This window comes from Phallusia mammillata, chromosome 1 (genome assembly GCF_965637545.1).
Source record: "Phallusia mammillata chromosome 1, kaPhaMamm4.hap1.1, whole genome shotgun sequence".
Lineage (NCBI taxonomy): Eukaryota > Metazoa > Chordata > Ascidiacea > Phlebobranchia > Ascidiidae > Phallusia > Phallusia mammillata.
The window spans coordinates 24,267,409-24,280,999 of NC_137252.1; the positions used below are offsets into that span (position 1 = coordinate 24,267,409).

The window sequence follows — 13,591 nt, forward strand, 5'->3', positions numbered from 1 at the left end:
TAAATACAGGTAAGAAAATAAACTGTTGAAAATTTGTTTATACTTTTTTGTGATTCAATACAGTAAATAAAGTAAACTGCCCTTTTTCTCAACCAAATACAGTTCATGAACTATTCCTGACAACAACAGTATATCCAGGGGGAAAAAGTTTTGATTAAAAATGCAGATTTGTCCTTCATGCAAATAAGCATTCCAAGTCGTGAGCTTTAAATGATTAAAAAATAAATCGAAAATGTTCAAACTGCTATTAAATTTTATTACTCTTAAAGCAGATTAAAATGCCTACGGCTATGTGTTTGTTGCATTATAATGTTATGAGATTGCAGAAATGCTCATTTAGCAATTAAAATTCTGCGTTTGGCTGTGGTATGAAGGTCGTATGGTTGATAATTACATTTGCATCAGTGCTGTTTGCTGCAAACACAGGTAAGTACGTGTTTTTTGTTTGCTCGTTCAGGGAGTAATGCACTTTGAAAAGCAAAAAAAGATTTTTCTGTTCTTGATAATTGTCACCGGTGTATACGTTCATTTTGTTGAAAACCATTTGTGTGAATTAAATATTTTATGTTACGATTAAACAGCTGACAATGCGGATGTTTAAGTGCATATTTTTGTAATTTGTGAATTACCATTGAGAACACTTGATGTGGAGATATCGTAAATCTTAAAAATTGAAAATTTTGACTGTAATTTCCCTAAACTGTATATACCATGGTCTCCTGGCACATTTTGCTTATCTACAGTTCTACACAAACAAAGATAAGCTTTTTACTATCAACTCTTGTGAAAGCATTCATATTACAAATGTGTAACTTTATAAGTTATAGGCTTACCGTTTGGAGTGTGTCCACGGGATGAGATTTTCAAATTCCCATGTGGAAAATGTGACCGACCATGCAGCAAAACGGCAACATTCAGGATTCGTTTGTGTCACCTGCTATGTGTGCCAGGGTGCCGCTGCAAAAGAGGACATTGTCGGAACAGCATGAATCGTTGTGTATCTGCCTCCACCACTACCACTTCTGCTGTCACATCTACAACCACAACACCGCCAGGTTATGGTTAATTTGCAAGATTTCTGGCTTCTCGTTAATGCGCTTATCAATTTCTTGGAGTTCTAGTTTTTAGCTTACCTCACTTAGTTTAGGCCAAACATGATCCCAAACAAACTAAATAATTGCTGTTCTGGCAATTGTGATTCTTTAACGGACGTTTTGACGTCGTATTTAGCCTTCATCGGGACAATCGAGGCGACCAGAATAGGACGTTAAAAGCTAAAACGTCCGTTAAAAACAAATTTGCCAGAAGAGCATTGTTTAATTTATGTGTTACGCCTGGCAGAAACAGGTTTTTCAAATAATGTGGAATGAAACCAAAACAATTTACGGACAAGAAATTAAAAAAAAAAATACAACGTGAAAAACCGGCATTTAAAAATTATGACCCTCTTTTATTTTGAAGTTTGTGGTAGTAACGTAGAATAGTATCCGCCTGGAAGGTGCGAGAATAGCTGCACAAGTTGTGCGTCGCTCACCTAACCTTCACCTATAATCTGCACTGCAGTTTGCCTAAATGGACGTCTGTGTAAGCGTAGATATTGCAGGGACGAAAAATACTTTTTTCCTACTGCGTCGAGTAAGTAGAAAAACATAAGGATAAACTAGAAGGGTGGCTTAGCACATATTGCCCTTGCATATACACTATAACCTATTTGAAAAAAATAATATATTCCCTACACTTATTTTATATTGGGTCCCATATCACACACTGTCTTTTGTAACATTAGTTGTTTCTGCAGGCAGAAACTCATGGGTCCCCACACATCCAAAGTTGTAAATAATGCATTTCAAGAAATAACCATGTGAAAGTTTGGTATTGTAAGGTCAAATACAATGATTGGTACTGAGCATAAACAAACATGCTATGTGGAGTACAAACTATCTAAATTTTCTTCCATTTGGGTATTTTTAAAGGTTTTTCTATTGTATGTTCTATCTGAAAAATGAAGGGGTAAATAGCGAAAAATTAGACTAAAACACAACAATCAGCTGCTATTATTGGAAAATGGCACAAGCTGTCCTAATTTCATTCAATTCAGACTTTGTTAAAAAAATTCACCCATTGGGGGCTAGTGGGGTAAATGTTGGGGCTACAGGTTGGAAAACAACAATCAACAACCATAGATAGCACCCACTGCAAGCTGCCCAAGTTTTATTCAATTCAGACATTCTGCAAAAACATCCACCAAGCAACCCACAAACACTAGGAATGAATATATGGTTGCCTTTATAACATCACACAAAACTAACGTTTGTGGTGCGCACAAACCACATTTTACATTTTTGGGGCTAGCGGGGTAAATACTGGGGTTATCATGACAAACAAAGCAGATGGCACATCTACATAACTATATCTACCATCTGTGAAAGTTTCATCCAAATCCATCAAACATTTCAGGGCAAAAAGGGGTGGACAAACTTCAGGGAAGAAAAAAAAAAAAAAAGAAAAAAAAAAGAAAAAAGAAAAAAAGAAATCGAGTAAAATCAAGATGTGTCCCCTTCAAGGAAGGGGACCCATAATTATCTTACTTATAGGTTGCGCCAATAAGGTCTTTGCCGAAACGCAACATGCTCCGATGAGTCAGAATTTATGGTTACTTTCCTTCCTACCCTTTTTTTGCATTGTTTTACAGAATGTGGAAGTAACGAAGTATACGACCCGCAAAAAAGTTGTAAACGCGGCTGTACAAGTTGTGCTTCTCTCAGGCAACCTCCACCAAGAAACTGTCCAGAAATTTGTTTAAGCGGATGTCTATGTAAAGCAGGATATTGTAGAAACAAAAACAACTCATGTGTTCTTATTGTGCCGGGTAAGTTTTTCAAAAAACATCTGTATAGCCATGGGTGCCGGCAGAGATTTTTTCCAGGTGGGGTCAAATTTTGACAAAATCGGACTTGAAGGCATAGATTACTATATCAAGTAATTATGTACGCATGGCATAAAATATATACAGTAAAATTGCGTCAACGATAAAAAACCGCACAGACGCGCAACTATGAACCATTTTGCCCGTTTTAACAACATACAAACGGCAGAGGCAATGGTAACAACACCAGATACGGAAACAATGTAGACATCGTGTTTAGACAGTTTCCATTCTTAGAGCATTATTGTTTTTCAGTCATCAAGTTTTTCAAAAAAATGTTGTAACTTTGCAAAACTTTTAAATTCCAGGAGGGGGCAAGTGCCCCCTCTTGCCCCTACGTGCTGGCGCCCATGAGTATAGCATATTTTTATGACTTAAGCCTTGGTCAGGAAATGGTCTTATCTTAAATTGTTTGAGACATCGCAAGTTTAATTGGTTTAACACTGTTCGTGAATTCATTGTATTAAATTTAAAAAAAAATTGTGTCATTTATGTCTTTGCTTTGCAGTGTGTGGAAAAAACGAAGTATATTATCATCCCAAAAAGTGTCAAAGTGGCTGTACAAGTTGTACGTCCCTCACTCAGCCTTCACCGATAGTTTGTTCAGAAGTTTGTCTCACAGGATGTCTTTGTGAACCGGGGTATTGCAGAGACCAAAATCGCAGATGTGTTCCTTTTGTGCCAAGTAAGTGCAAAAATCGCTGTTAAGTCGGGTCGGGCTTCAGTTTCAATAAACCGGGCTTGAGTCGAACTATTTGTTCACTAGACCACATCTGTGTCGTAAATTTTCATTATATTTACTTATGCCAAACAACCCCAAAACGTCTTATTTAAGTCATTGTCTACTATTGTCCATATGTGCATGTTTGTATACTTGAACGCCTTGAAGCGTAATGTTCTTCAGGTAATTTAGTGCTGCAAATTATAAGAGAGGTGTTTTGAAACCAATTGAGACAATACAACTGTTTGGCGACGATTTTATGTACAAGTACAAAACTTGAGGGACACAAATCAAAACTTTCTATATTTTGTAGAATGCGGAAGTAACGAGGAATATTTTGCCCCAGAAAGTTGCAAACGCGGTTGTACAAGTTGTGCTTCTCTCAGGCAACCTTCAAAAAGAGTTTGCCAAGAAACTTGTTTGAGGGGATGTTTATGTAAAGCAGGATTTTGTAGGAACGAAAACAACTCATGTGTTCCTATTGCGCCGGGTAAGTGTTTCAAACAACGCGTGAAAAATATCATATATTTCTTTGTGACTAAGACCAAGTCAGAAGCCTTGCTCGAGTCAAGTCAAGACAAGTCTTTTTTAGTTGTCTCTTAACTCAAGTCATGTCCTTTCAAAACCAGGTAAATACAAGATCGCCAGCAGGCATGCGAGAAATGGCAGACGTTTGTGCCGCATTTCCGGATGTTTCGAATTGTTTTATGTTCGAGATGTTTCGAGATGTTTTTGTTTACAATGCTCAAGTCGAGATCAATCTTCCGCTAGTATTAAATGGGTGCTGTTTGAACCCTATGGGGAATTATTGTAAAGCAGAATGGCATATTAGGTATTCGCAGTTAAATCCACATCAATTATATTTCACCCATTAAGTACCTGACCTTTAGGAGTCACAAACACATATTTATAAATCGACTCACCAATCCTTTACAAACGCCTTTCCAATACAACCGACGCAGCACCGTGCTCCACGAAAGTCAGCAACGAAAAGAACTAAACCACGTTGCGTTATCACACAAAACTGGCAGTTGGTTGTTACGTCACACAACATAATAGATTGCAACATACGTTGGATTGAGGTAAAGCGGGAATCAATAGAAACCAGCAGTTACTGGCAAATAAGATGTAACAATAGGATTTTATATTACCAAAACCGTTTGTTGGTGGTTTAATACGGACATACTATACTTACAGTTTACGTGATGCAAACATTTTTCTTGATATTGAAAATAACGAGGTGTATTTTTCGCTCGAAAGTTGTGGAAATGACTGTACAATGTCCCTAAGACAAACTCCACCAAGGGTCTGCTCGGAAGTTTGTTCGTCTGGATTCTATTGCAGAGACAAAAATATAGTAGATGGGTTCCTTTTGTGGCCGGTAAATACAATTTGGCCGTTTTGGTACAAAGTTTTGAGTCAAGTGAAATCTTTTGCAGTCATTGACTGAACGCATGCATGTCTTGCATTTGGTCCAGTGCTAAGTCCGTAAAACTAGAAAAGGTTCCAGTAAGCTCCCCCGTCTTTAGGCCGGAAATAGCAAAATAGTATTGCAGTGATATCTAGCAAACACGAGGAAAGATAGTGGTTTATTTAGCAAAAAAAAGGAAGCCGTTTTCTGTAAATCGGTAAAAACCTGCATTATTTGCAGAAGATTTTAATAATTACTCGCAAATTAACAATTTTATGTGTAGTCAATATATAATACTTTTTTTGTAGAATGTGAAAGTAATAAGGAACACTTGACTCCAGAAAGGTATGATTTATACTTTTACACTTGCAGAGTGTGAAAGAAACGAAGTATATTTTCCACCGGAAGATTGTCAGAGCGGTTGTACAAGTTGTACGTCGTTAAGACAACCCCCACCAAGACTCTGCTCCGAAAAGTGTTCGAGCGGATGTCTTTGCAAACTAGGATATTGCAGGAACAAAAACAACAAATGCGTTTCAATAGGCCCAGGTAAACGACTTTAAAAGCCTAAAATTTTTTTTGTATATTACGCGAATTTTATCTTTCTCGTTTGGCCAGATTTCATTGCCTCTCACTCTCATACCGATACAAATATGGATCATTGATTATGTTGTAAATCTTTTCATTTTTGCTTGTTGTTTTGCAGTTTGCCCACAGAACGAAGTTTTCAAACTTCCCTGCGCCCAGTGCGATTCTTCCTGCAGCGATATAGCGACAAATAGTGCCCAAATTTGCCCTTTTGTATGCACTACTGGTTGTCGCTGTGTTGAAGGGTATTGCCGAAACAAGCTAAATCAATGTGTCTCAATCGGACAATCACTACCTTAATCATCGTCAGCTACATAAAAGCTGAAACATATCAACAAAAAATACATTATCAACTAAGTCAGGGGTTTTCAAACTCGGCTCTCTTGAGTTGCATGAAAGGTGGGGGTTTAGCACAATCTGGCTGCAAAGTATTTATTTGCAAGCAATTGTAAATAAATGCATTGGAATCATGTCGGCGCTGATTTCGAACTTATTGTTCTGATAACGCCTATGCTCCGTTGCGCCACCTCTCAGACCGGGCCTTAGCCTATGCTCAGTGTTAGTAGCTCTACCGTCTTGTTATACTATAGTCGCCCGTAAATTTTATTTCACGATGTGTTTATCATGTTTATTTCACGATGTGTTTATCATGTTTTTCACTTTAATTCCGCTTCACACCTTTTTGTTACATTCACGTTTATCTTTTAACTGTTCGATTGCTTTTCAGTGCATTGTTTTCAATTATACGGGAATATAACCCACGGCACACCTTGTGTTCACTGCACCTTGCTTTAACTCCTCCCTTGCCGTTGCCTTTCGCAGCATTCCGGCTACAATCTCAGGTGTTATGTACATTCTAAAGTAAGCCGCTAGGGCGATGATAATTGACCGGTTCGTATCGACCATGTGACTTGTTGGTTTCCTTGTTTCTTTTACTAGTTTCGTCGCGATCCCTTTTTCGAGTGTTTTCCAGTCCTTTTGCGGGCCACGTGTTGTTACGAGGAGTTCTTCCCCGGCTGTCGTACTGTTGAGTTGTGTTCATTTTTGTGCAGCGCAGTGACTTTGCCAATATTGCAGAGCTTGTTTTATATAGTGTTTTAAATAAAGACAGCAGTGCTCGAACGCGTCTAAACTAGGGTTTTTCGTGGCTAGCCGTTAGTGTAGTGTTCGAAGGCTTTTGGCAACCATTAAATTGGGCGCCACACTTAAACTTTCATTTTCGCCAATACGAAACATCATAAAATAACCAATGTTGTATCTATAAAATACGAGCCACGTTGTCTGTAAAGTATTACTAGTTTAGTAACCTTCCGCTTGGTGAAGTGATTATGGTTTTACAATGGCTCGTGGCCGAATGTTCGGTTTCGGCCCGAAGTACTTTCGGTGTATCACTATGCTTTGTGGCTACAATGGCTTCAGTGCTCTTATGTGTTAACGCAGGTACGGACAAGAAAAATATCGAACACCTTGATGTTTTAAAAACGTGAAAGTGTAATGTAAATTAAAAATTTAGTATACCTTGAATGTATGTAAAAATACGATTTTTTTGTTGGCGTTTGTGCTTTTCAAATTGGTGCTGGAAGTGCGCAAAAAGCAAGACACATCATGCACATTTACTATTAAATGTTCTTGGTCTTTCGATCATTTTTTGCACTTAAAACTAGTTAGCAAATACCGTATTATTATTTTTTTATCATTTACGCGTAAAAGAGCACATCGAACAAAAACAATAGCCTGAAGCAGAAACAGAAAATTTCCCAAATTTTGAAAGCCTTGAACCGTGGTTTAAACACAAATTAAGAACCAAAAATTATGACTTGTTTTTTTCTCTGACGCATATTGCCGGCAGCTGTTTGTGACGTAGCGTTCCTCGAAATATTTATGACTTCTCTGTTGGTTTCGAGAGAGAAACACGCGTCTTGGGTGTAAAAAAGTTAGGAGAAATTTAACTTTTTAAGCAGGAAAACAATTTTTTTGATATTGAAAAAAAAAAAACTTTAACATGTACAACTAATATAAGGGTTCAAATATAACTTAAACCAAGATGTCTGGACCTAATGTTATTTAATGAATATTATATGTAGCTTGACTTAGCGGTTTGTCTGGATGGGTGTCTTTGTAAACCTGGATAATGTAGAAATAACAATAGCAGAAGTGTCCCATTAATTCCAAATAAGAATGGTATAGGATCGTCCAAATTTGCTTTTTCAAAACTTTTTTTTCCACTTTGCTAATGAACGCATGGATTTTTCCACCGAACAAGTTTTTCTCCATTTCCTGCGCTCAATGCGACCACTCAAGAAGTAGCTGCAGCGCGTTTAATCATGATCCACCAAATGTGTCATTTACTTTCGTGCGCCCCATAACGCCTTAACGTTGTGCAGCTATTTTCGGCTTGGTGATTGTTCAGTGCAATTGTGTCGCTATGTGTTCTTTTACCAAAAAAAAAACTCAACTCGTCTCCCTCTTTGAACCTAACACATTCGCAAAAAATACAAAAAACAGTTACACTCTTATGCCTTTGTCACTTTTCCGAAAGCATACTCTATCGAACGTATGGGTTTTTAAACTTATGTATGTTCATTTTTCGGTTATGAATGTTCATTTATTATTTCGGTGTTTTAGGAAGTGTCTGATAACGCAGATAAAAAAAACGCCAAACATAACAAAAAAATAACTAAAAAACTATTTTTTTTTTGGCGTATGACGTGATGCCAATCACGAGGATTGCGAGAGTTATTTAGTGTAAAAGTTTCATTTTAAGGTGAAATGATGTAATTTTCCATTCCCCGAGGTACGGTATGGACACGATCATCATAAAGATAGCAGTGGGAAACTTTGCCTCATAACCCATGTTAAGTTTACAGTCGTTTCATATTTTTTCAACCTAAAGTGATTTGCCTGCGGCTAAGTACACCAGTGAATTTATATCGTCGAAATGACTCATTAACGATCATTTAGGTACTAAAAATCGGCTTCGATATGAAGGTCATATGCTTTGTGGTTGCATTGGCTTCAGTGCTGTTATGTGTGAACGCAGGTAAGGGGATAAAAAATATTAAATAATGTCAACTTTTGAAACAAATTATTTGCTGTAGGAGGTTTGGGCTGCCTGAAACAATTAACCTTGTATGTAACTAGTTACAGTAATCAACTAAGTCTAATATGCGTTTTATTTGTAAATTTCCACTCAATAATTTATAAAACTTTCAGTAAAAATAAAAACTATTTTTGGAAGCTTTTTACCTTTATAAAAGTACTTTTTAAATGGTATTAACTCCTGAGTGGATTGATTAAATTGTATAAATATATAACCCGCATATGAAATTGGTTTTTGTGCCCGGTTAATTTTAAACTGTCAATTTTATTTTTTTCGTTTTTTCTACTTTTGGAGTCAATGAGTCAATTGCATTCCAGTCTATACTTAATTCCTATTACAATTGTTATGTTTCTATTTTTAGACATTTCCACACAATTTTGTCGACCAAACGAGTTTCTCTCCTTTTCCTGCGCTCAATGCGACGAACCATGTAGTGACATTGCACCTGGCACCACGAGTTTGTGTCCATCGATATGTGCGCCAGGGTGTCGCTGCAATAAAGGATACTGTCGAAATAGTGTGAATCAATGTGTGCCTATCGCACCAATTCCAACCCCAATCGTATTCACGCCTCCTCCTGGGCCACCACCAGGTACAAGTTCAGCATGATTTGATTCGGTTAAGTCCCTATAGCAATTAGGCCAGATTATCCACTACTAAAGCGGGCATTTTATAGCAGTTATTTAAGTTCAACCATTGAAAAGTGTCAAACCCGACATTACCACGGTTTCGATGCCTTTAATTCTTAACAATGCATTATTTGTGTCTATGCGAGGTCATTTCTGTTAAGTTGATTTAAATTGTTTGCTTGCCCATGTCTTATGCTTTTTCAATGACGGTTTTGTCTAGTCATATAATGTATACCCATGATAAAATTGTACATTAGTTCTCAAAAATATGCAAATATATATTGTTAACCTGTATACGCTCCTCATCTGCAACCCTGTTAAAGAAATATCTTAAAGAAATGACAATTCACTCAATTTAAGAAAATAGGAGTGACTTAAAGAAACTTGATTGGTCAGCAAAAACACAACGAGCCACCGCCCAGATTATCTGCATTAAAACGTTGCGTGTTAACCTGATGGTTGTATCGACCGCTGGCACGATACGTAAAATTTTCCATTACCGCATACATTTTTCAGTTTACCTTCAAAATGAAATTTTGAATAAAGCGCTGTAAGGCCATTTAAAACCTCTTCCATGACTTAAGACATTCTGAACTTTGTGACTTAAGTCACTGCCTATTAACCAAAGTCTTACAACGCAAATCCATTGTCATTTTGGTATTTTGCGATAGATAAAATATCGTAACACTAATATTTAGTAAAGCGTTAGCATGCAGTACCATAGGGTATTTAGTACCACCCTCAGCACACATGACAATATTAGGGCCCAAAGAAGTATCTGAGATATAATCATAGTTTTTTTTTACAAACCCCCATCTAGACCCCATTAAAGCCCTAACCGTAAGCATTTTTAAAAGTTTAATTAGTAGATAGCGTATTTTGGAGAAGCTCGTCTTATATTCTTAAACAAAGCAACGCTGTTTACAGTTTGACCCTAAAACGAGATCTTTGTATCTACCTACGCTCAATGTAATTCGTCGTTACCGAAAATGAAAAACCATTACCAACATAACTTGAAACAGTGCGTTACCCGAAATGTCCGGCGCGCTTGACTCATATACAAACTTTAGAAAATACCTTGATCGGGATTCGTTTTCGGGACTGGAGTGTCCTGGGTTCAGCGAATCGAATCGTATCGTTGATGCGCATTGTGTGACGTCACGATTTCGATTCGCTAAAGCGTAAAATTACATGGTTGCCGAACCGAATCGCATTCAAGGTTTTTAACTTTGCGCAAAAACGATATGGTGGTCATTGTAAAGTGATATACAAACATAAGGCCGGATAATTGTAATTTTAAAGTTTTTTTAGACTTTTGGTCTATTCTTCCGAAAAAATCTGAATTAATTTGTGTGCAGCAGTTGTTTGCGTCGAGTTTAGACATACCAAATGTATGAATTTGTTTATTGTGAACAGTTAAACCCTCAGGAATAGTTGGAAGAAATATTCAAAGTGTAGAGATCACTCTGACTTCATTTTCCAATAGTAATAAGTGCTGATTTCTAAGTTGTACGTACTAAAACTGTATTACATTTCCAGGCCATGTAGCACATTAAAAAAATTCTTTATATGACTGAACAAATTTATTAAATTTGTTTCATTAGAGTCTCTTGTGGGTTATATGTATAAAAAACGACTAATTTGTATAAATTTGCACCAGTTGGACGAAAAACTCGATTAAATATGCAACTTGGTGTATGAAACGTTCGTTCAGTATTAGCTACAAACTTCCCCGTTATTTTCGGCACCAAATTAAACAAACAACATATGGTTTCAAGTTGACGTAATTGTTCACAAAAGAGTTCTCTTACGCGTATTGGCGCCTAAGCGTATTCAAACCACCTGTGCCGAGCGCATCGAGAATCGGAGAAGTCTAATACGCTTTGCCTTTTTTCTTTTTCGAAAACGAGAGAAATGCGTATCGAATAAGCGTATCGAATACGCTTAAACGCTCCATGTAAAGAGGCTTAACTGGCTTAGTGCCTGCAAGCATTTGGTTCAAGAAAAATTATGATTCACAGAGGATTTCTCAGTCGACAAACAACAGCTGAATTGGTTAAAATATGTCTACATCAGCTACTAGTCGAAAGCTTTGTCTAAATTAAAATAAAATCAGGATTTCTTTATAGTAACACAAGCAAAAAAACTAATTTTATTTATATATATTCTGGGTCAAGATGATTAAACATCTTTAAAATTATCCATAAGAACTAGACTGTCTGTAAAAGTCAAATGCAAACCGTTAAATGTTGGTTGAAATGTATTTCTTACTATTTATCACAGCATGTTTTTGCAGAATGTGGTCCAAACATGCAACATTCCGCACAATGCCGTTTGGAGTGTGTCTGTAACACACTCTACTCATGTAGTGTTCGATTTACATGTGAAAAGTGCAAATGTAAGATTGGTTACTGTCGAAGAAACGGACACTGTGTTAGAAGATACTTTTAGTGTGGTAAGTATAATACGTATACTTCACCTAATTGTTTTCACGCTTTACATAGCGCTAATTGCTACCTACAAGTCAACGCTATGGAAAAAGCTAGACATTATTTCTGTTTGCAGTTTCAATACTAGTCTGATTGCAGTTTCAATACCATCTAGATTTCTTGCATTTAATTGAAAATATTTTTTACCACCAGTATATTTCTTCTTCCATGGGGAACACTACATCCTGACATGGAAAAGTTGAATCAAGTTGCTTCCTTATCTTACTGACCCAGAATCGGCAAACCGACAGTTAAAAAACAAACAGCTTTGACAATTTTAACTGATAAAAGTTTACTGATCCCATAAAAGTTATAAAAACTATAGTATTTGACTATGTTTGGTATGGGGTTCTTTCGGATGGTAAACGAACACTTGATGTGTTACGTTTGTAATCAGTATTCTTGTTTTTCCATCATTGACTGGTGTATGTTTTGCCGTAGCAGACTTACATTGAAGTGATCAAGTCGCTAGACTGACCGCAAGTTAGATTTTAAATACTTGTTTTAAAATGGTATTTTGTTTTAGGTCGCAATGCAAACATTTGGTAAGGATGAAGGATATTGTTTATTATTCCGCTGTTTTGAATTCTAATGTGAATAAACTAGCAACTTTCGTGGTTTGATACCATAAATTGAACTGAATGTAAAGCAACAATCAACAAGTCAGATTTTGTGGTGCAAAGTAAATGTGAACCGAAAGGGAAAAGTAAATCCCAAGCAGCATGTATCCTGGATAAATTTGTTAATGTTTTTTTACAAAACTTTAAATGTGCATTGAATGCACTACAGTTACACTCTTGCAGTGGAAATAACAATCTGATTTAAAGGTTAATTTAAGTCAGTTGTTTATTCTGAAATAACAAGTCAGATATATCTTAAGGCGATAAATGGGCCATGCGTGCCTTAACATGTACACCACCAACTTCAAACGATACGTCATGACCTGGAAGTTATGTCGACTGCTCAAACACAACAATGAGTAACAAAAAACCAGCTTCAGTTTCAAAATCGTTAAAGATTAGAGTTTGGTAATAATTTAGATTCAAGCAAGTCAAATAGAAAATAGAGTATATAAGTATTGGTACTCCTGGTTGCTTCAATGTGGACACAAAGATCACGTGTACATGCATTCGTGAAGTCAAAATCTGAAAACAAATTTGCAACACAATTCTGTGCATGACAAATCGAGTCTTTTTGAGCGAGTCAATCCACTCAAATTGCGTTCTTCAAGTTGATTAAATATAAAAATCGCTGGGTATACAAGAATTATCAGTATTCTGTGCCACATTTCTTGATTAAAGTTACCAGTTTAGTTTCAATCTTGTATTGACAGTGCCTTGTTCGGATCAGATGTTTTAGTTTTCAAGGCTGAAGTTCATTTTTGTACTAGTAATAAGTGGATGTTGATTGACAGCATTTTCCAGACAAAAACAGTCTTCAGGGTATTGTAAAATCAATTTAGAAACTAGGAAGAAACTAAATGAGCTATTGCTGCCAGGCATAGTATCAAGTGTATAGAGCTCTTCTGGCAAATGTATTTTAGGAAAGAAACTAGTTAAGACAGGATCATTTTTTTATCAACAAAAAACGTCCGTTATGGTGGTTTAATACAGATTTGCTACTCAAGGTAGAGCTACTAACACCATACCTCACGACAGACCCACATTTAGCTCTTTTCCGACAGTGGAGCTGAATTATTTGTTTAGCAGCTGAAAAGGGGGTAGGGT

General features: G+C 36.7%; 2 protein-coding genes across 3 annotated transcripts; both read left to right on the top strand.

The window, feature by feature from the left end:
- The first annotated feature begins 357 nt into the window (after positions 1-357).
- LOC145209245 (zonadhesin-like) lies at positions 358-6,768 on the top strand. Of its 2 annotated transcripts, none has more exons than XM_080079512.1 (7): positions 358-426; positions 822-1,055; positions 2,693-2,869; positions 3,435-3,611; positions 3,961-4,137; positions 5,431-5,607; positions 5,765-6,768. In XM_080079512.1, exons 1-7 carry the CDS (start codon positions 369-371, stop codon positions 5,944-5,946), a joined length of 1,182 nt encoding a protein of 393 aa, XP_079935638.1. In that variant the 5' UTR covers positions 358-368; the 3' UTR covers positions 5,947-6,768. The 2 variants fall into 2 exon arrangements, with proteins under 2 accessions (XP_079935638.1, XP_079935639.1); XM_080079513.1 differs by having other exon boundaries at positions 828-1,055.
- A 1,614-nt stretch (positions 6,769-8,382) lies between these two features.
- LOC145209399 (uncharacterized) lies at positions 8,383-12,487 on the top strand. The gene is made up of 4 exons (XM_080079682.1): positions 8,383-8,686; positions 9,108-9,338; positions 11,672-11,830; positions 12,018-12,487. Exons 1-3 carry the CDS (start codon positions 8,629-8,631, stop codon positions 11,824-11,826), a joined length of 444 nt encoding a protein of 147 aa, XP_079935808.1. The 5' UTR covers positions 8,383-8,628; the 3' UTR covers positions 11,827-11,830; positions 12,018-12,487.
- The last annotated feature ends 1,104 nt before the right edge of the window (positions 12,488-13,591 follow it).